Source organism: Dermacentor variabilis, chromosome 11, assembly GCF_050947875.1.
Source record: "Dermacentor variabilis isolate Ectoservices chromosome 11, ASM5094787v1, whole genome shotgun sequence".
Taxonomy (NCBI): Eukaryota; Metazoa; Arthropoda; class Arachnida; order Ixodida; family Ixodidae; genus Dermacentor; species Dermacentor variabilis.
The window spans coordinates 16,270,395-16,292,146 of NC_134578.1; the positions used below are offsets into that span (position 1 = coordinate 16,270,395).

General features: G+C 44.8%; 1 protein-coding gene across 2 annotated transcripts in view; it reads right to left on the reverse strand.

The window, feature by feature from the left end:
• Positions 1–649: 649 nt before the first annotated feature.
• LOC142564692 (venom metalloproteinase antarease-like TtrivMP_A) overlaps positions 650–21,752 on the reverse strand; it is a 56,332-nt gene continuing 35,229 nt past the window's right edge. The window contains exons 12-13 of one of the 2 annotated variants that reach the window (XM_075675817.1): positions 12,106–12,231; positions 650–1,192 (exon numbers count right to left, since the gene is read on the reverse strand). In XM_075675817.1, coding sequence (XP_075531932.1) covers positions 1,160–1,192; positions 12,106–12,231 — 159 coding nt within the window. In that variant the 3' untranslated portion in view covers positions 650–1,159. The remainder of the gene's footprint in view (positions 1,193–12,105; positions 12,232–21,752) is intronic. The other variant, XM_075675818.1, reaches the window with a different exon arrangement.

Consider the following 21,752-nt stretch of genomic DNA (forward strand, 5'->3'; position numbering starts at 1 on the left):
CGTGATAAGATAGATTGCAAATGAAGTGTACAAAGCGTATAAAGTGTGCACAGACCCGAAAAAGCCATTTCAGTGCACAATAACTTCCTTTTATTCTCGAAAGAATGCTCATAGCGTACTTGGATAGTCATCGTGGATGATTCAAGCCCAAATTTTCTTTATCTCGCTCCACTGCACGCCGCCTATGCTATCCCAAACACAGCTCGCGTTCATACTCCAGCTCAGTATAACGGAGCAATTTCAGTGGAAGCCCTTCTTTCCTTAATATCTAGTGACCTGGTGGGAACAAAATGTCACGTGAGTATAGTGTTTCCGGAGGCATATTAGGCGACAATATCTTTATTCGGCGTCACCGGATAATTGATGGCATATGATTACGGTGTGCAAACTATCTTACTGATTTTCGCTGAGCTAGATTGACGTGTGCTTAATTGGCCGGAATCTGCTAAAATCCACTTTATTCCCCTTACTTTTTATTTGTTTAAAAGTGAATATTTGCAGAACGAATTCCCTTCATAACCAAGACACTTCTGAGTGGTGTTGAAGAGCTGGATCATTGTTTTGGGAGCATTAAGAATCGCATTCTTTCCGTGGTGGTGTTTCAACACGTTCTTTCAAGACATTTAGCAATTTACAGACACACTGGTGAATGAAATTGTTTATTCAAGCTGTACAGAATTTCATGTGGTGTTTCCGCGGAGGCGTTGTACGACAAGGCGTACCTACTCTGCCGCTAATAATGCGAGTTTCGTAAGACTGCGTAACAAATGCTTTTGTTCAACTTTTTATGAGAACATCGGGGCCGTGCTGTTTATGGCGGAACATTTAGAGGCAGCCACGGTTTAAAACATTTCTTGAAAATGTTCCATGACAGATAACGATGCCTTGAAAAACGTGCCGCAGTGATAAACCATGCATACGTTTATATTTGCCAAAATGTGGGGATTATCTACGCGGAGTTCCTCACCTAAATTCTGAGATAAAGAGGATACGTTCCAGGGATTTAGGTCTTCAAATACTTGACGCCTTGGTAGCGCAGATTTCAAGACAATGTATCAACCTCTCATCATTCCAGGATACCGTAGTGAGTATCTGAGGACTTTTCTACAATTAAGCGAGAGGACACATTAGTTGTTCGTATTTTAATGCCACTGATTACCTACTGTTCCACACAGAATGTGTTCTTGCATTTCTGAAAGATGTGGAAGAAAAGCGAAAATTAATTTCATGGAGTATTTCGCCTTAAAGATAATGTTGAAAGGACATTGAGATAGAAGCTGAAACGTCCCACTAGAGGAAAATGTGAGGCATAAAATTCTCCAAGAAGCAGTCGAGAACATTTCGTGAAAGGCATGATCGCCTGTAAGCCTCAATTGCAGATTAGACTGGTAAGCCTTTAAGTTTATGCACAATGTTATATTGGAATAGCAGCTATATTCTACTTGAGCATTGGTTTGTGGGAAGCTCCATTATACTGCTGAAACATGGTAAAGGGAAAAGCGTTGTGGGACGCTTATTTTTCATCAGATCAATGTGCGAGAACCAGAGAGATGGCTACGGGTTAAATTTATCTCACATGTTTTGACTACACCACTACACACCACATTACTGACTGTGCCATCATTGTTAGGTTTAGACGAAAAATATAATCCGAGCTTTTGGCGCTAGTGAAACTTGCAACTATGTTTGCGGAATGATTAGTGCAACCAAAAAATGATTTGTCTTTATTAGGCAACTAGTGTAGTATCGGGCAGGGAACTGAGATCGAAGTGCTCTAGAATAGGGAAGTACATGGGTTCATGATGTATTTCGTTTCGTCGTACAAGGGCCATTCATAGCCAAGGAGCGCCAAAATACGGTATGGTGTATTAGATGTTGGTATCAATGACAAGATGTATTTGTGACATGGCTGTGTATTTGCTTAAACGTATTCGCTGTAAATTGCTCGAAATTTACTGTACATGTTTTAGAACTATGGCATGAGATGTGAGGTTTAATATTAAAGCAAAAGTTAAGCTTTGAAGGGTGATGCACTAAAAGACGTCAGTGCTAGCAGCACTGCTGGCTAACCAAGTATGCGGGTTGTTTCTTACTAGGGAATTTTTTGTCTCGGGACGCCGTACATCCATGACATGAACAATGTCACGTTCCATATTTTAACCAGTTGGACTTCGTAAATACTCAGTGTATGCGAAATAAGTTGTCTCTAGCTACAGCTACACAAGCAACATTACTTAGGATTCAGACAGGGTCATTGATTCTGCTTCGAAACTATGTATCAGTCTTTAAGGATCACATGATTTCACCTATGGAAAATTAGAATTGCCTAACATGTTACCATGCCAACTTGGGATACGAACACAAACCGTTTGTCGTGCAATGTTGGTGACGACCACTTAACCTGCACCTTGTTCCTATACTTCAACGGCTAGAAAGACCGTATTTAAAATTTATTACGAATATTTAATTTTAAGGTTCCGTTCTAACTGCATGGGTGCATAGAAGTTGTTCCTCTCGGCAGTGAGCGTATCGGTTTTGATGAGGTTTCCTGCATTTAAAAAAACAATGTAAATATAGCGACTATAGGTAACGGTTTTTGTTTATTAGGCCGTCCATTTTTTACAAAAGACGCTTTAAATTCTAAAATTGGAAGAAAAATTGATAAAGTCTGTAACTCGTCAATAGAACACCACATGCATGTAAAGTGCAGCTAATATAAATCTAAAAAGGGAAATACTGATTCAATGTACACAGCTCGGAAGTAGTCCACCTAATTGAAAGTAGGGCGTCGTAGAACCAGAAAAACATTACAACCCTTTAACCTATGCCATAAACTCAGCCAAATGCGTGGATTTTAAATGTTCTAACAGATGCAGTTTACATAACTGCCGTATTAGTTTAGGGTTCTCATCTTGTGGTCGTGTTGTCTGCTGGTGTGTATGAAGATACTTATTGTATGAGTTTTTTCCCTTCGCTGTAATATGTGACCATGCCATAGCAACCGGATTCTGCTTTCGGTGCTGGTGTCCATACCGACATTTTTTGGTCGCTTCTGTTCGTACGTATTGTCTATTTCTATTTTATTTGTTCTTTTCCTGTTTTACCTGAAGCCATTCCTGAGTAAATGACCCAGGAGCTATTGGCAGCATTTGCGGGATGCCGAAAAATTGCAGGCTCTCCTTTAATCGAGAATAGGTGTAAGCATGAAATGGTAACAGGCAAAGCAGCTTGGTTGGAGATGATACCAGCCACAATCCAAAGATCTGCGTTGTGCACACCCCACTGTGCTACGTCATATTGTGCACTGGTCCACATGGACGTAGCGCAGCTAGAAGAAAACCGGCAGAAGGCGATACTACAGGCAGCGAAAGACGCCAGGCCACGGAGTAAGACATTTAATAAGTGAAACTCCCGTCAGCGCGAGCGAGCGCGGGCGACCAGATAAGGTCACAATTGTTGTATGCGCCGACGGGGCCGTATACAGTGGCGGCGCCATGCGGCGCGTCGTAGAAGCCGCAGCTAAAATAAATGCAGCGCCCGGCAGGCGGCTCCGGCGCGCTCTGAACGGCGGTAATTTCTTTCCAGGCCGCCAGGCGCCGCCAGCGCGATAACGGCTCCGCGGGCTTGTGACCTTTTCTGGTCGCCGCAAACAGAGGAATTTCCACTCCTAAATGCTTCTTGCTCCGTGCGCCAGGCCCACAACGTGAACTGCCCAGCTAGGAGAATAAAACTGCCTGAAGGACGTGCCGCGCAGCGTGGCGCCATCTCTCGAGGCAACGTGAAACTCGTGTCGCGGAACAAGGATCGCTGGCAAACCTGTCTAAGTGCCGAAAGATGACAATGAAGCCGCTGGTGCCTTGTATGTGCTTACTATTGGAAATGACAAATTAAACTTCAGCGTAGTTATGTTGGCTGCCGAAGCCCTCTGAACGAGTATAAGTCGAGGGCTATCAAAGACGACACTGTGTTTTACAGGCGAGATGACGTCAAGCTATGCCGTGGCCAGGAAGAGGCCCTGCGTTTTTGCTACAGCATGAAACTTCATCCGCTCGAGCGCGCTATTGCACACAAAGCAAACTTAAGCCTGAAAGTCTTCTTTTCAGTAAAAACACACAAGATAGGTTTCCATTTCGTGGGATCATTTCCGAGAATGGAGCGCGGCAAAAGCTCCTTGCTATGTTCTTGCAACGCAAACTCAAGTTTCTAACAGCTGACGACCTTTTTTAATTAGGAACTCTGACCAGGTAATTGAATTTTTAAAAACTGACAACAAAGATTTTTCAGCTTTTTTTTTTAGATATGAAGGACCTGTTTTACTCGACTCTGCAAAAACAGTTCTGCGTTCAAAGCACTATTGACAAGCATAGTGAAGTGGGCTTTCTGAATGCTGCTGGTATCACTGAGCGCAGTGCTTTAGAGCTTTTAAATTTTTATATGACGTCAAGGCTCATTACATGGCAAGATAGCACTTTCACACAAAAAATGGCATTTGCGTCGGTTCATGCATCGCACCCCTCTTAAGTGACATTTACCTTGCCTTCCACGACCGCATTTTGAGGGAGTGCTCAGAAGTGGCGAATGTGAGACGCGTCTTTAGGGACTTGGACGGCTATCTCATCATTTTAATACCTGATGTAGCCAACTTTCCAGTAACTCTACTGCGTGTTTTGGCCATTTTTAGCGAGCGTCTGAAGCCACTGCAGATAAACATGACGTTCCCGTGGATGACTAGCGTAAGCTTGTTGACTTGATGTTTCATTTCACTAAAGCATATGCTTGCTGGTTGTTTGAGCCTACGGCCAGTAAACCGCTGCTCCCGTAGACCTACAATCACACAAAGCTTGTGAAAAGGGGTATAATCTTGTCTTGTTTAAAAAATTATTTCCTCAAATCATGTTCTCATTTGGCAGAGAGTAGTTTTTTTTCTCAGGTTTCTTCCCTGGTGTCGGCTGTCTACCTGCTTCATCTGCTTATATCAGTGGCTCGTGGCTTGCTGAAAGAATTAAAACGTGGTGACAAGGGCAGACAGTTGGCAAATAAAAAGGAGGAAAGGTTCGTTTTAGTGACCTATATGAACAGAATCGCACACAATCTCAAGAAAATAGGTGTTTTCGATGGTGTAGACGTTACTTTCTCTGCCTCCAAGAAACTTTGAAAAAAAGCGTTCGATGGTCAACCCTGATGCCAAAGAGAAACTAGGATGCTCAATAAATCACAGGGTGCAGTGTGTTAATTGCGAGGCAGGTGTAATTTACTCTCTTCCCTTGTACATCGGGAAAAGGTATATCGGCCAGTCGGGGATGTGTGAGAACGATAGGCTTAGGGAGCACAAGAATGTGGCTGGAAAGACTCGCTGCGGGCCACCTGTCCTTACACTGCAGAAGCTTTACATGTAAACCGGTCTACGGGGAGTGTACAGTGATTAAGAAAGAGAAGGATAAGCTAACACGTGAAGTGATCGAAGCTTATCAAACCCATCATGATAAACATTATTGCGCTGTCAAAAAAGGAAATTGAATATCTGGATGGCGCTTTGTAAAGGGCAGAGGGCGATATGGTGAGTGCGAATTCTTTTAAATTTTTGGTGCATGCTTTGTTAGCTTTCCCACAGGCTGTTCCAGCCTACATATATGCTCCCTCTTCCAATAAAGTACCAGTTGTAATCAGCGCTGTGTCCTGCTGTTGCTCCCTCTATCACCGTCTGTTGTGCGCTGTTAACATTTAATAAAGTTACAGTTTGAGGGATATTGTGAACAAACATTAGGAAGAACTCGGAAGCAATATATTGTTACGGTTAATGTTAAACCGGCTTTATTCAAGGGACGAGATGGATGGTAAAGTCAAGATGGCGTCCTGAGGCTGCACCAGCTCACTTCTTCTTCCTCTTCTTCTCGCCCGGCTCATGCCGTAGCAATCCCCGGTTGCCAGACGAAGCCCGCTGGGCAAGTCCAAATCACTCGGAAAGCGTAGGGTGAAACCGCTTAAGACGGGCAACATGTACTAACTGGGTCCGGCTAGACCGACGACCAGTCGACGTCAAGCGTGCCACTACGTACGTCAAGTCACTCAAGCGATCTACGATGACGAATGGGCCCGTGTACTGAGGTAAAAACTTTTCGCATAAGCCACGTTTACGTTGAGGAGTCCACAACCACACAAAGTCTCCTTTGGCGTACGAGACAGACTGGTGTCGGCTGTCATAGCGCTCTTTCGATCGGTCTTGCGATGCCACAGTACGAAGACGAGCGATACGCCGGGCTTCTTCGGCAAGACAAAGCGTCTGGGCAACAGAGTACTCGCTGTGAAAGTCAAACGGTAGTATAGTGTCAATGCAGCTTAGCGGTGAACGTGCGTAAAGGAGATAAAAAGGACTGTAATCGGTCGTCTCATGCTTTGCAGTATTATACGCATAGGTGATGAAGGGGAGTACGTCATCCCAGTCCTTGTGATCGGAAGATACGTACATGGCCAGCATGTTAGTTAGAGTTCTGTTCGTACGTTCTACAAGCCCATTTGTCTGAGGGTGATAAGGCGTTGAATGACGCAATTGCGAACTGCAGAGACGAAGCAGTTCTTCTACGGCGTCCGCAACGAACTGACGACCGCGATCGCTAATGATCACACGGGGGGGACCATGTCGAAGAATAATGAATCGAAGCAAAAACGTTGCAACGGACGCAGCTGTTGAAGATGGCACGGCCGCCGTTTCCGCGTAACGGGTCAGATGGTCGACACATACGATCACCCATCGGTTGTCGTTAGATGATCGGGGAAATGGGCCCAGAAGATCGATACCCACTTGTTCAAATGGCAGGCGAGGCGGCGGCAGAGGTTGGAGAAGACCTGGCGGAGCGGTCGTAGGGCGCTTGTAGCGTTGACATTGTTCGCAACTGGCGACGTAGTGCTTGACCGTGTCCCGCATTCTGGGCCAGTAAAAACGCTCCTGTGTCCGGTTCAAAGTTCTTATGAATCCTAGATGGCCAGAGGTCACATCGTTGTGCATGGCTCTCAGTATGTCCGTTCGCAGACTCTGCGGCACCACCAGAAGGAAGCGTGCGCCTTTAACCGAATAATTGGTCTTGTAAAGCAGGCCGTCACGGACACAAAATCGACCGGTGGCTCCAGGACGCGATGCGGCCACAAATAGAGGTTCCAAACCAATATCATTTTCCTGCTCTGCTTTGAAAGTCATCGAGTCTGGGAATGTAGAAGAAATGGGAGCAAAACAGTCATCAAAATTGTCTTCGTCACACTCCATCGTCGTCAGAGGAAGGCGGGAGAGACAGTCCGCATCTGCGTGGCGACGCCCGGACTTGTAGGAAATAACGAAGTCGTACTCCTGCAGTCGAAGAGCCCAACGTGCCAGTCGTCCACTCGGGTCACGGAGATTCACCAACCAGCACAACGCGTGGTGGTCAGTAATGATAGTGAACGGGCGTCCGTAGATATAAGGTCGAAATTTGTGGACAGCGAAAACAGCTGCCAAGCATTCTTGCTCGGTCACAGTGTAATTGCGTTCCGCCTTAGTCAAAGAGCGACTAGCATAAGCCACAACGTGTTCAGCTCCTTGATGACGTTGCACAAGTACGGCGCCGATGCCGATGCCACTGGCATCAGCGTGCACTTCCGTAGGTGCGCATGCATCGAAGTGACGCAATATGGGCCCTGATGTTAGTAGAAATTTTAGCTGACGGAACGCGTCGTCGCAAGCCGATGTCCAGTTGAAAGGGACGGCTTTTTGGAGAAGACATGTTAGGGGGTACACCACGTCGGCGAATCTTGGGACGAAGCGCCGAAAATACGAGCACAGGCCCAAGAAACTCCTCAACTCCCGCACTGACTTCGGTGCTTCGAAGGAGCTGACTGCCTCAATCTTCCGTGGATCTGGCCTCACACCGTTTTTGTCGACCAGATGCCCAAGTACTAACGTCTCGGTTTCTCCAAAACGACATTTCTTGGAATTTAGGATCAAGCCGGCTTGTTTGACACAATCCAGAACAAGATTGAGACGGCTGTTATGTTCACTCAATGTGCTGCCAAAAATAACCACATCATCGAGGTAGCACAAACAAATTTCCCATTTAAGTCCTCGGAGGATAGTATCCATGAATCGTTCGAATGTTGCTGGCGCGTTACAAAGGCCGAACGGCATAACGTTAAATTCATAAAGACCGTCTGGTGTCACGAAGGCCGTTTTCTCCTTATCGTCTGGGTGCATGGGTATCTGCCAATACCCCGATCGCAAATCCAGTGATGAAAAGTAGGCAGCGGAATGTAGACAGTCGATGACATCATCAATTCTAGGAAGCGGATACACATCCTTTTTGGTGACCGCATTCAGTTTCCTGTAATCAACGCAAAACCGCCACGATCCATCCTTCTTCTTTACTAAGATTACTGGTGCTGCCCACGGACTAGAAGACTCTTGGACAACACTTTTACGCAGCATGTCTTTCACCTGTTCAGCAATAACTGTCCTCTCTGCTGAAGAAACGCGGTAAGGCTTTTGCCGAATGGGGTGCGCAGATCCGGTGTCAATTCTGTGGCGAGCACGAGAACGCGGGAGTGAAGCCTGCTTGTCGCCTTGTGTGAAATCGAACACAGAAAGATGTGCCCACAAAACTTGTGCGAGAGCGCGGCGCTCATGTGAGGGCAGTGCCTTGTTGATCATTCGTAGGATCTGCTCTTCAGAAATGCTTCTTTGGGGATCGCTAGTATGAGACTGCTCCTCCTCGCTTAGAACTGTAATGGAGCTGTAAGTAATCTCGTCAAATTCAGCAAGCTTCATATCACGCGGGAGAACGGCAGGGACGCAAGAACAATTGAAAGCCCATAAATTGGAGGCGCCATTCACTACTCTCACGACAGAGCGTGGTACAAGTACATCTTTCTTTGCGCAGCTCGACATAAGTGGCTGGACTTGCGCGTCAAACGATGAAAGGTCGGCAGCAGCGAAATTGACAGGGATACGTGAAAGCGACCAAGGCGGTAGCAGCAAATCGTTCGAAACAACACAATAGTTTTTCACTGGTAAGGATGTGTCGGCAAGGGTGGCGAGAAGCGCGCTATTCAAAGTAATTTCGCCTGTGCCACAGTTAACGGATGCACCACAATCCTGAAGAAAGTCAATCCCGAGAATCACATCATGAGTGCATCGCGGTAGTACGAGAAATTCTGTTTTAAGATCTTCTCCTCCGAATAAAACACTTGCAACACAAATACCAAGGGGAACTAGGCACTCTCCGCTGACACCTCGAAACGTCACACCATCATTCCACGGGAACATAACTTTCCTACCCAGCCTCTCTTTGAAAGTCACACTCATGACGGAAACGGTAGCACCAGTATCCACTAATGCTGTTGCAGGTATACTATCAATTAACACACGCACTTTGTTCTTCACCATCATAATAGGCAGAGGAGTATTTCGCAGATACACAGACTGTCCGGCGACCTTACCTCCATCGGCCGCGCCGGCTAGTTTCCCGACGGCGGTGGAGACGTAGCACGTCGCCGTGGTGACGGTGAACGGCGTTGGCGACTGGTTGGGGGCGTCAGGCTGCGGTCAGAAGCTGGCGAGCCACTCCTTCTACTATACTGACGGAAGGTATTCCGAGGTGGCGCGCCTGTGGTGTTTGCAGGGTCTATCGGCCAACGGTCGTCATAACTATCACGTCCAAAATTAGGCCAAGTTGGTGGTGGGCCATATGTTGTTGTCTGTCGGCGCCGGCGACAAAAACGAGCAATGTGTCCTGAGGCGCCACAGCTGTAACATACAGGAGATGCGCGACCGACGTTGTATGCCTCGGAGTCAACCCTGGGACGCTGCGAATAATAAACGCGATCTTCCGAATTCCGATTCGTGGTGGTAGCTCGACGAGTTCGTTGATCGTGCGTCATGTCGTCGGGAAAGGTACGTCGGTGCTGTCGCAGCTGATCACCTCGACAGTCTGCAACGCCTGGCATGACAGACAATGCTGACACAGCAGATGCATGTTCTTGAGGTTGGTTGGAAGCGCAACCAAGCTGTTCGACATCCGCCCCTTTGGTGTGTCGTTCAAGTTCTTCGCGGACAATTTGCCTTATAGTTGCCGCAAGGTCAAATTGAAAGCTGTGGTTGTCGTTTTCGTCAACGCTTGCCACCGTTGTGACATTTGCTAGCCTGCCAAACTTTGGCGTGATACGGCGCAGCTTCAAGGCCTCAAATGTGCGGCAATGCTTGATGAGGTCGGCGACCGAGGCGAGACTCTCCTTTCCGATTAAATAATTGTAAACATCCTCGGCTATGCCTTTGAGAAGGTGTCCAACCTTGTCCTCTTCGGACATTCGAGGATTGACAGTCTTGCAAAGCTTCAGGATCGCCTCTATGTACGTAGTACAGGTCTCACCTGGGACTTGAGCGCGCTGAAGCAATGTCTGCTCCGCCCGCTTCCGTTTCGTGGTGGAATCGCCAAAGCACTCTGTGAGGTGAGTAACGAAGCTGTCCCACGTTGTGAACGTATCTTCATGGTTCTCGAACCACACTAGCGCCGTGTCTGTGAGGAACAGAACCACATTGTCGAGCTGAGTCGTGGAGTTCCAGCCGTTGTACTTGCTCACACGCTTGTAGTGGGTGAGCCATTCCTCCACGTCTTCGCCGAATTTTCCAGAGAAAGGGCGGGGCTCCATCTGATGCATCCAGGCGCCGGTTGTTCGCACTGGAGCTGCCAGAGAAGGCTGTTCGTCGCTGCTGTGGGACATCGGGATCTCAAGTGGTGTTGGAGGCAGTCGAGCGAGGCGTCGGCTCCGGCGTGGCACTTGCTGCAGCAGCTCCGTCGTCTTGGTCGAAGTACCCAGCACCTCCACCACAAAACTGTTACGGTTAATGTTAAACCGGCTTTATTCAAGGGACGAGATGGATGGTAAAGTCAAGATGGCGTCCTGAGGCTGCACCAGCTCACTTCTTCTTCCTCTTCTTCTCGCCCGGCTCATGCCGTAGCAATATTATGTAACTTGTTTGGGCAGTAACTGGCGTATGTAATGCTGTTCTGTACATACTTTTGAGGGCCAGAGACCGCATTTGCCTAAGTTTTGAGTGGTTGCTCGCATGAACTCGTTCTCGCCACTAGGCCGGATGTTCCCCTTTGCGGGCCAGGATAACAGCTCCTGCTTTTGACCGAAGGCCACTTGAAAGCCGCTGACAACGGGACCTAAAAGTATTTAGTAGTTAAAATATTGAATAAGCTCCATATAAATAAACCCACTTTGGGAAGTGGCCGTCACTGTAAAATTCACGATGATGTGAATCACTCTCCTATTTTGTTGACTGAGAATAGGGCACACATATGGCACCCATTCTGCTCGAGCAACAATTTTTGAAGTTCGGGATTGCCAGCTCTGACGTCGTTTATTTTCTACGTTTCAGCATCTACAAGGAAAAAAATACGGATTTCTAAATGTCCTGCTACAATTTTGTAACATACCAACTTTCGGAAGCTTTTATTAAATCTGTGCAGCCTTGATTTAAAATTATGCTTTTGCAGTTACTTGAATTCAACGTTTTACCTAAGATGTGACAAATTTCCTTCATATTTGTCCAAATGCTGCTTCTGTGTTCTATTATACTCTGATAGGAAAATCGAAATGGGCCCCAAGCTAAAGCTTCCTCTTAAGAGAGATGTAGTAGTACTAGATTGGGAAGGCGGGAGATGGAAATTCAAGACGATGAGCAAAACGAGAACAAGGTGAAAGCAGGAGCCAACGTTTCAAAAAAGATAAATTCTCTGGTTTTACACGCCAAAACCCTTCTTATTATGAGGCGCGCCGTAGTGGTGGACTCCGGAAATTTCGACCACCTGGGGTTCTTTAACGTGCACCTAAACTAAGTACCACGGGTGTTTTCGCATTTCACCCCCATCAAAATGTGGCCGCCGTGACCAGGGCTCGATCCTGCGACTTCGTCGATAGCAGCACAAAACCATAGCCACTGAGAAACCATAGCGGGTAGCCAACGTTTCGACAAGTGGACTTGCCGCCTTGAAGAAGACAAGTCCACTTGTCGAAACGTTGGCTCCTGCTTTCAACTTGATCTCGTTTTGGTCATCGAGAGATGTAGTAGCAAGTTACCATCTTGGGTTTATGCCGGTCACAAGGAGTTCCATCTATTGCAGTTCTAATGGCATAGTTTGGTTGCCCATCTGCTTTTAAACCCAATTTGCAGCGAAACTTGCATTTCTGGAGATCCGAGTCCCACTGTAACATATGAAAAATTACCCTGTTTAATTTGACGAGAACTTGAACCAAACATACCAACAATAAAAGTGATTTTTGATAAAGAAATTCTGTGATATAGTTTTCAGACAGAACAACGAGGGTTGTTCAATATACATCCATATTATTCTTTTTTAAAGAGAAGAATGAATCAGCATAAAGTCTTGATCTTGATGATATATGGGCTTTATAGGAGCAAGGGCTAGGAATGGCCAAAGAGCGCCATATCATGAGAAGCCAACGAACAGACACAAAGGAAAACATAGAGTAACTTACTTGTACTTAATGATTGACTTAAAGAAATGATAAATAAATGGCAATGAAAGTGGAGGAAAAAACAACTTGCCGCAGGTGGGGAACAATCCCACGTCTTCGCATTACGCGTGCGATGCTCTTACCTATTGAGCTACCACGGCGCGGTTTCCCCATCCATTTTCTTAGGTATTTTTATGTTACTACTAGAAGTAACCTTGGGAGTATTAGCCTGCGCTACCACTTACAAATCTCGGCAGTGAATGTGGAACATTCTGTCCGCCGCAGGCGTCACGAGTACGCGATCTCTCTGAGTGAAGCCGACTGGTCAATAAATCCGCACATGCTACCTGAAGGCATAAGTGTGGCCGGATTCGAGATCTGCGTTATGTAAGAACGAGAAGAAAGGGGGTTAACCAAGGGGTTCGATTTTTAAAGATATCATGAGAAGCCGATAAACAAATACACCAAGAAAAACATAGGAGGAATTATTTGTACTTACTAATTCAATTAAAGAAATGATAAATACAATTTCCCCTATGTTTTTCTTGATGTCTTTGTTGACTTCTCATGATAAGATTCAAAAATCGGGTCCCTCGGTTAACCCCCCCTTCTTCTCCTTCTTACATAACGCGGGTCTCGAATCCGACAACATTGATGCCTTCACGTAGCGTAAGCGGGTTTATTTGTTGCCTTCATCCAGAATGATCACGTACTCGTGACGCCTGCGACAGAAAGGATGTTCCACATTCGCCGCCAAGGTTTGTGAGTGGTGGCGCTGGCTAACACTCCGAGGGTAATTCTAGTAGTAACACATAAAAACCAAGAAAGTGGATGGGGAACTGCGCCGCGGTAGCTCAGTTGGTTAGAGCACCGCAGGCGTAATGCGAAGACGTGGGATCGTTCCCCACCGCCGGCAAGTTTTTTCATGCGCTTTCATTGCCATTAATTTGTCATTTCTTAAATTCAATTGGTACGTACAAGTAGTTTCCTCTACATTTTCCTTCGTGTTATTTGTTTGAATGCTTCTCATGATATGATTAAACATCGGGCCCCTGGGTTAACCCCTTTCTTCTCGTTTTTAAAGAGCGCCAAGAAAGATAAGCATTTCATAGAGCTGTAACTGACAACTCATAAATGTAACATGGTTGTATAGAGGCCTAAGAACATTAACTGTAGAGGGCGTGAAATATATCCAGATTAATACAATGACAAGTGATGTGGGCTATGACCATCAGAGATTTACCACAAGTAGATAATGCAGTAAAACGTGTCAGTGCCAGTAGGACAACCACCTCGATGGGGCCCTTGAGCACCAGGGCCTAAATAGATGCGCCTTACAACACTACTATCGGAGCAGCACCCTCTAGAGAGAGGGCTTGCTACGATTCTCTTGGGCTGATAACGTGCAACACAACATCACATAAAAACAAGCACTGATTTCGTCTCGAAGAATGGTTCTGCGCCGAGAAACAGTGCAGGATGAAGGGGAACATGCTGTTCGTATGTAACAGGAAAATGATTTTTTTTGTTCAAGTTCTCCTTGCCAACAGTTCAGCAAGACGTGGAGCACGGTCAGCCTGCCGGAACATCTAGCACAGTTGGGAAGTTCAAGCACCAGTTAAAAGAGAATGGGCTGACTAATTTTGCCCTATTCTAAGTCTACATAACAGTATGTCACATCGTCGCGGATTTGATATTGGTGGCCAATTCGTTAGTGGGGTTTAATTAGGTGAAGCTTATTCAGGATTTCGACATCCCACATCTATTACCAAAAGCTCCTCAGTTCTTTATGTATAGGTTACTTCAAGTCTGTGGCACGAACTGCTATTGACTGATTGCTACCTTTCATTGCTATGGCTTTGGCAATTTTCCTCTATACCTCTATGCCCAGGCAACCGGCATGTTACGGCGTCTTGGTTAGATGTACAGGTTGTGCACAGCAGCGCGTATAGATTGATTATAGGGTTTTTGATCTTTGTGTAGAGATTTTAAAGCTTTCACTACACTTAAAGAGTCTGTGAATATTGTAACTTTGTTTTCCTAATGTGTTTCAGAGCCACAACCACTGCATAGGCTTCTGCAGTGAAGATGCTGATTCCCGGTTGCAGAACTTCTGATTCTGTAAAAGATGGACCAGCAGCTGCATATGAGACACCGTAGCTTAACTTCGATGCGTCCATGTAAATTTGCGGACAGGAATAGTTCCATTTGAATTAAAGGAAGTGCATACGAATGTGTATATCGGGAGTATATGTAGTGATTTCGACAAATAACATGTGACACTATCGCCTGCCACAGCCTTGGCGAAAAAGCTTCAGTGAAACCACTATTTTATTTGTAAGGGGGGGGGGAACACCCAAATGCCCCTCATTTTTCTGACACACAATGAGAAGAGCTCTCTCACAGAAACTCAGTTGTGGACAAGTGTACTAGGTGTATCGTATATCGTAGAGTTACTTGAGTGGTCACCGTACGGACTTACTTTCAGAAAGTATGGAAAATTCTGTCCTCTTCAGGTCAAGGGATCAGTCAGTTGATTTACGTAGAGGCTCTGTATGGGACTTGTTCCAGAGGCACCGGTCGTGAGACGGATACAAAGATGGTGCAAAGCTGCTACGATCTTGAGGCCGCATGGTGTAGCAGACTGATAAAGTACAGAGCCGTAGTCCAAACGCGAGCTCAAAAGACTTGTGCAGAGTCACGAGGCACTACCTGTCACTACCCCATCTTGTCTGCTACAGGATTTTAAGGATACTCAGTGTTCTTAAGCATTTGCCGGCAACATACATAAAGTGGGAACTAAAAGTAATCTTTCGTCTAGTACGATACCTAATAATCTGTGTTCTGCATTCCCGGGTGCTCGCTCTGCACGAAGTTCGATATTAGGCTCAGGGTCTAGGCATATCGTTCATGGAAACAGGACGCAGAATCTTTTTTTTTCGGAATTTAGCTTATATCTATTTTGTTTAGCTCATTTTGAAAGTTTGTTGAGGCCTAGCTGAACATGTGGCTCACATATACATAGGTTACTTTAATCCTAGCCAAGTGCGCCACCCGGCAGTACTCTAATTTCTTGTAAACATTGCCTAAACAGGGTGTTTCCAATACTAACATGCAATGTATGATTGTAAATGTTGATTTCAATTAAATTAAACCTATTTCCATCGATTATCATTGCCGAAAGCTTCTGTAATATTCCTTAACGCCAAATGGTATCGTATGCCTTTTCCATATGAAGGAATCTTTTGTGAATTTTTCCATATCAATAAAATATATCAAGGAATTCTTTCTGAATGAAGGTGTCGCGAATGTTTCCCTCATTGCGTAGAAGATGGTCAGACGTCAATGGGTTTTGTCTAATACCACGCTGACACAGGTCAAGAAGTTAGATTTCAGAAAATGCAGAAGACAATTAGCCGTTCTTTCGAAGAGTTTGCAGATACCACTTGTGAGGGCTAGTGGGCGATGAATTGTTACTAATGAGGGGTCTTTACTTTGTGTCAAAGCTGGATTAATAATAGCTTCTTTCATTGCAGATGGAAGGTACCAGGCCGCCCATATAGCATTGAAAAGTGCGATTAGCATCGCATGAGTGCCAGCGTGGAGCTGTATAATCATGTCTTACGTGTTTCTGTTAGGAACCGGGGCAGAACTCTTGCATACATTCAAGGAAGCTCTCAGGTCGGTGACATTAATAGCAAGGTTATAAGGGTTATTATGTGTGCATTTATGGTCGAGTGCCTTACGTTCGGCTAATTTTTGTGTTTTAGAAAGATTCAGAGTACTAGGTTGAGCTAGAATAACTCTGTAAGTGTCCACCAATAGCGTTGACCTGGTCTTCTAAGCTGTTTCCTTGTTTATTTACCAGGGGTAATGAATGAGTTTCCGGACCTTTTAGCCTTTACAGGTCATTCGATACTTTGGATTGCTGTGTGCAAGATGTTATGCCAGAGACAATCCTCTCCCAGTTAGCCCCCCTTGCTAGTCGTCGCGTCCACTTTCGCTATAATTTTAGAATGTTAATTTGCACAAGATTTCATGCCATTGGGGAACAAGGCAGCACGCTCCACGCTTTCTTTTGTTTCTTTCGCGGCTGTCTGCAATCCTCATTTCAACAGGGGACATTTCTTTTACGGGAGAGACCATTTATTTGTGAATAAATTTTTCAGCTGCGTCAAGGACAAAAGCGGCAAAATACGATACTGCGTCATCAAAACTAAAATCATTGACAAAATATCGTGTTCAACCGGTTGACACCTAAAATGTTTTTAGTGAGCCGATGTTTTTTCTTAATGGGGGACGGGCGGTAGACTGTTATGTTGCTGTATTAAGTTCATTGTTAGAGGCAAGTGGTACTCCCTAATGGGTTCTTTAACACATTCCATTTTACTTAGGGGAGTAGTAGTTCGAATTGGTTACATCTATGGAAGAATATGAATTGAGGTGAATAATATAGTAGGTGGGCTCCTTTTTATAATTGAGGCATGCACCTGAGGTTACTAGAAAGTTTTCCGTAAGTCGGCCCATGGCATCATAGAAGCACTCTTCCCACAAACTAGTGTGAACAATAAAATCCAAGGCAATTATGTGTGGTTCCGGGAGCTGGTCAATCAGTATCTAGAATTCTGTTTTACTCTGGTAATATGTAATTGCAGGAGGTAGTTATTAACTTGTTAAAGAAAATAGCTCGCACAGACATCGCCGGAAAGGGCGTGCGGAGAGAATGATTCTGGCAAGCAACAGGCTAATCTGTAACTATTGCTACACCTACGAATGAAGCAACAGCGTCGTCACGGTCTTTGGGGAAAGTGTTATATTGCCTTAGAAAGTTTAGGTTGATTTTAATAGTTTCCTGAACACAAAGCACCTTTGGACTGAATTTACGAAGGAACTCTTTAACATCGTCTTGACTGTAGAGTCGCACGTCTCATTGTAATATTTGTGTGTCCATAATGAGAAAAATTTGTGATGTGTGTTTAGACAAGATATCTTTGCTTACAGGACCCCTTCCCGGTCTTGTAATGCGAGGTTTATCTTTCTTTCCATGATCCTTAGACTGGCGGCAGCCTTCAGCCGTTGGCTGCACTGTCAGGCGCTCGACGTCTGCTCTAGGGAGCCGTGTGTGTGTCGTGAAGGCCTCTTCTAAAGAGACTAAGCCGTGGCGCCTACCAACTCTGAGGTCGATAGGCCCTGTTTCAGGTATGGCGAAGCAGCACTGGTTGTTTAACCAAGGGACCTGCTGTCACTGCCGCTGCCACACTCTTTGTGGGCGAGGAAGTTAGTTAATTCGGGTTTAATGGCGCAAAAGCGACTAAGGCCATGCTGCGCCAGTCACAGGACAGTATAAGATCTAATGTTAGGGTAGTTATAGCTGTGTTACCTTAAAGTCGATGTAGATAATTGGTTTCACCTAAAAACTGGAACAGGTTGGTGAATGGCACTAGTGGATCATCGCCTAATAATAAAGCAGGGTGCAGAGGTATATGCAAGTGATACAAATTTTTGAAATGTTTCCGTCTCTGTGTTTCAGTGTGTGGGCATGATATAATGATGTGGGTTACTGTGAGTGTTTCGTGACATTTCTCGCATGTTGGTGGACTTTCGTTTCGAAGTAAAAAATTGTGTGTTAGATGCGTGTGTCCAATTCGAAGTCGACATAACATTACCTCATAGAATCGTTCTTGGTGAGTGCATGATTTCCACTCGCGAAGCAGGGGTTTAGTTATATGTAATTTGTTATTTACGCACGAGTTCCATTCTTGTTGCCATTTTGATGCGAGGGCCTTACGAACCGTTCTGATGCTGTCTTTGTATGGAAGTGTTATGTGTGTGATGCTTTTGTGCGCTGCCATGGATGCGCTTCTATCTGCAGCTTCATTCCCTGCTATCCCAACATGGCTTGGGACCCAGCAGAATCGTATGGTTCCTTCGTATTTCTTGCTAAACACTATGTTTAAGATATCCCCAAGCAGGGGTTCAGACGCGGAGTTTAAGTTAAGGGCTCTTAGGGCACTTAACGAGTCGGTATAAATAACAGCATTCTTCTGCTTGTCGGAAGTAATTTTTTTAACTGCCATCCATATCGCATAAACTTCGGCGGTAAAGACTGAAGAAAAATTATTTATGCGAATGCTATTTTCCCAATGTTTTGTTACGATCCCGACACCTACGTATTCTTGTGTTTTAGAGCCGTCAGTGTAAAATTCTGTGTAGTTTTTATATTTTTCTTGGATAGCTCGGAACTCCTGTATTATATGCTCTTGTGGAATGTCTTTTTTCTTTATATGTGTTAACGTCCAGTCACACAGCTGTGTAAAATTGCACCACGGGGGCAATCTTGGTGGCCTTTCGGCAACCTGCAGGGCTTCGGGAGGAACATCATAGGTCTGACAATATTGTTCGTGTCTTAAGATGAGTGGCCGAATTATGTTTGATTTATTTGTGTAGTGTATTCGTGATTGGCACTGTGTTACGATGTTGTAGCATATATGTTGTGGTGATGACCGAATTCTTATTACATAGCAAATTGTAAGTTGTGCTCTGCGGTGCTGTAATGAAGGCTCATTAGCGTCAACGTATAAACTTTGTACAGGCGATGTCCTGTAGGCACCGCTCGCCAGTCGTAGGCCAAGATTGTGAACTGGATCAAGTCGCTTAATGTAGGACTGCCTAGCTGCACCATAAACTACACTGCCGTAGTCGAGGATGCTACGTACGAGGGATCGGTATATACGTAGTAGACATGTTCGGTCAGATCCCCAGTGCTTATGTGATAAAACCTTTAGGATATTTAGCGCTTTGTTTGCTTTAATTTTGGTTGCGTTAATGTGGGCCAGGAAGTTCAGTTTAGTGTCAAACGTTACGCCTAGAAATTTATAGTGTTCTTTGACCGGTAGCATTGTACCATTCAATGTGAGACCTGGAGTACACTGTAACCCTCGCTTCTGGGAAAAGAGAACTGTAACAGTTTTGTGTGTTGAGAACCGGAAACCATTTTTGTTGGCCCATTGTGTCATATTATTTATTGTTATTTGTAGTTGTCGTTCACAGGTGGGTAAGCTTGAGGCGCGGCAAGCCATTTGTAAATCGTCGACATATATTGAGTGCATAACAGATGATGGGATGATCTTATTTACCGAGTTCATTTTGACTATGAAGAGCGTCGTGCTCAGAATGCAACCTTGTGGAACGCCATTTTCTTGTGTGAATGTGTGCGAGAGTGTTGTGCCGAGACGTACTTGAAATGTTCGGTTTGACATGAAATCGCATAGACAATTTAGCATTCTTCCGCGAATTCCCATGTCAGCCAGGTCTCTCAAAATTCCGTATCGCCATGTGGTATCATATGCCTTTTCAAAATCAAAGAAAACCGCGAGGCAGTATTGCTTGTGAAGAAACGCGTCACGGATTTCTTGCTCTAGTCGCACGAGATGGTCAGTGGTGGAACAGCCCTTTTTGTATCCGCACTGGTGTTTGTCTATTAGGTTTCTTGTTTCTAGGATGAATGTGAGTCTTATGTTTATAATGCTCTCATAAGATTTGGCTAGGCAACTTGTTAGTGCAATGGGTCTATAGCTGCTAGGGGATGTAGCGGGTTTACCAGGTTTTAGAAAAGGAACTACCACTGCTTTTTTCCAATCTGTGGGCATTACTCCAGACTCCCATATCTTATTGAAAAATTTAAGAAGTGCCCTTACCGATGCTTGGGATAGGTGTGCCAGCATTGTGTAGTGCACAAGGTCAGGACCTGTTGCCGTTTTTTTACCAGCAGAGAGGACTCTGTTCAATTCGTGTATTGTGAGGGGTTTATTGTACATTTCAGCTAAAGCCCCAGTGGTAGGCAGCCTCTCTTTCTCAGCCGATTCTTTATATTTTAAAAATGTATTTGAATAGTTTGCTGAGCTGGATATGTTATGAAAGTGTTCACCTAATAAGTTGGCCTGGTCCTGTAGTGTTGTTTGTGTGCCTGGACATGTAAGTAGTGGTATAGTGTATGATGAGTACTCTCCTCTAAATTTCCTCACCTGGTCCCACATTCGTTTTGATGTGACTGTACTATTGATTGAAGATATGTATTTATGCCATGATAATTTTTCTGCATTTCTTCGAATATATCGTGCTTTGGCTTTGGCCTGTTTGAAATTTAGAAGATTGTTATAAGTGGGGTACCTTCGTAGGATTCCCCAGGCCTTATTTTGTTCTTTTTTGGCTTTAGTACATTCGCTTGTCCACCAAGGATTTAGCTTTTTGCGCACAATACCAGAAGACTGCGGTATCGCCTTTTCTGCCGCTGTGATTATGACTTCAGTGATTTTTTTATTAAGTTCATCAATACTGAGCTCTGACGAAAAGACATTTTCCAGTTTCGCGTTCTGCATAAAAACCTGCCAGTCCGCGAGCTGTAATTTCCATCGGCGTGGTCTAGTTACTAGGGTTTGTGGTGATGATAGGTGTTTGATGAGTGCGGGTAAATGGTCGCTACCATATGATGTGTCGAGAGCTTCCCATTTAAAATCAGTGAAAAGAGAGGGTGAACAAAAAGCTAAATCTAAACAACTAAAAGTGCGGGAAGTCGGTGAGAAATAAGTTGGCGCACCTGAGTTTAAAAGACAGATATCGTTTGACAGAATAAAATCTTCAACGAGTTGCCCTCTTTGGTCAGTTTTGACACTGCCCCAAAGAGTACAATGAGCATTAAAATCGCCTACTAAAACAAATGGTTCCGGTAATTGTTCTGTTAAATTTTCTAACTGTTTAGTAGTGAAGTGGGTGTGAGGTGGAATATACAGTGAACAAATGGTGATGGTTTTATAAGATAGAATGGTGACAGCTACGGCTTCTAAAGATGTATTCAATTGGACATTTCGGGTAGGAGTGCCGCCCTGCACGACTATAGCCACTCCGCCTGACAAACGGGTGGAACATTCGCGGTCCCTTCGGACAACGGTGAAACCTTTGAGAATTTGACTATTTTTCGCGCCGAGATTCGTTTCCTGAAGACATACAGCAACTGGTGAAAAGATGTTGATGATGTCTTTGATGTCACCTAAATTGTGTATGAGACCTCTACAATTCCAATGGATAATAAAAGCCATTTTGAAATTGAAAGGTAAGAATTGGCACTATGGAATGAATAAGAGGTGAGATGTTAGGTGACATGGAATTTAAAAGACTTATACAAATGAGCGATAACCTTTAGGTTATCGCTTTCTTAATCTGAGTTGTTATTGGGATTTTGTCCCGCTTAC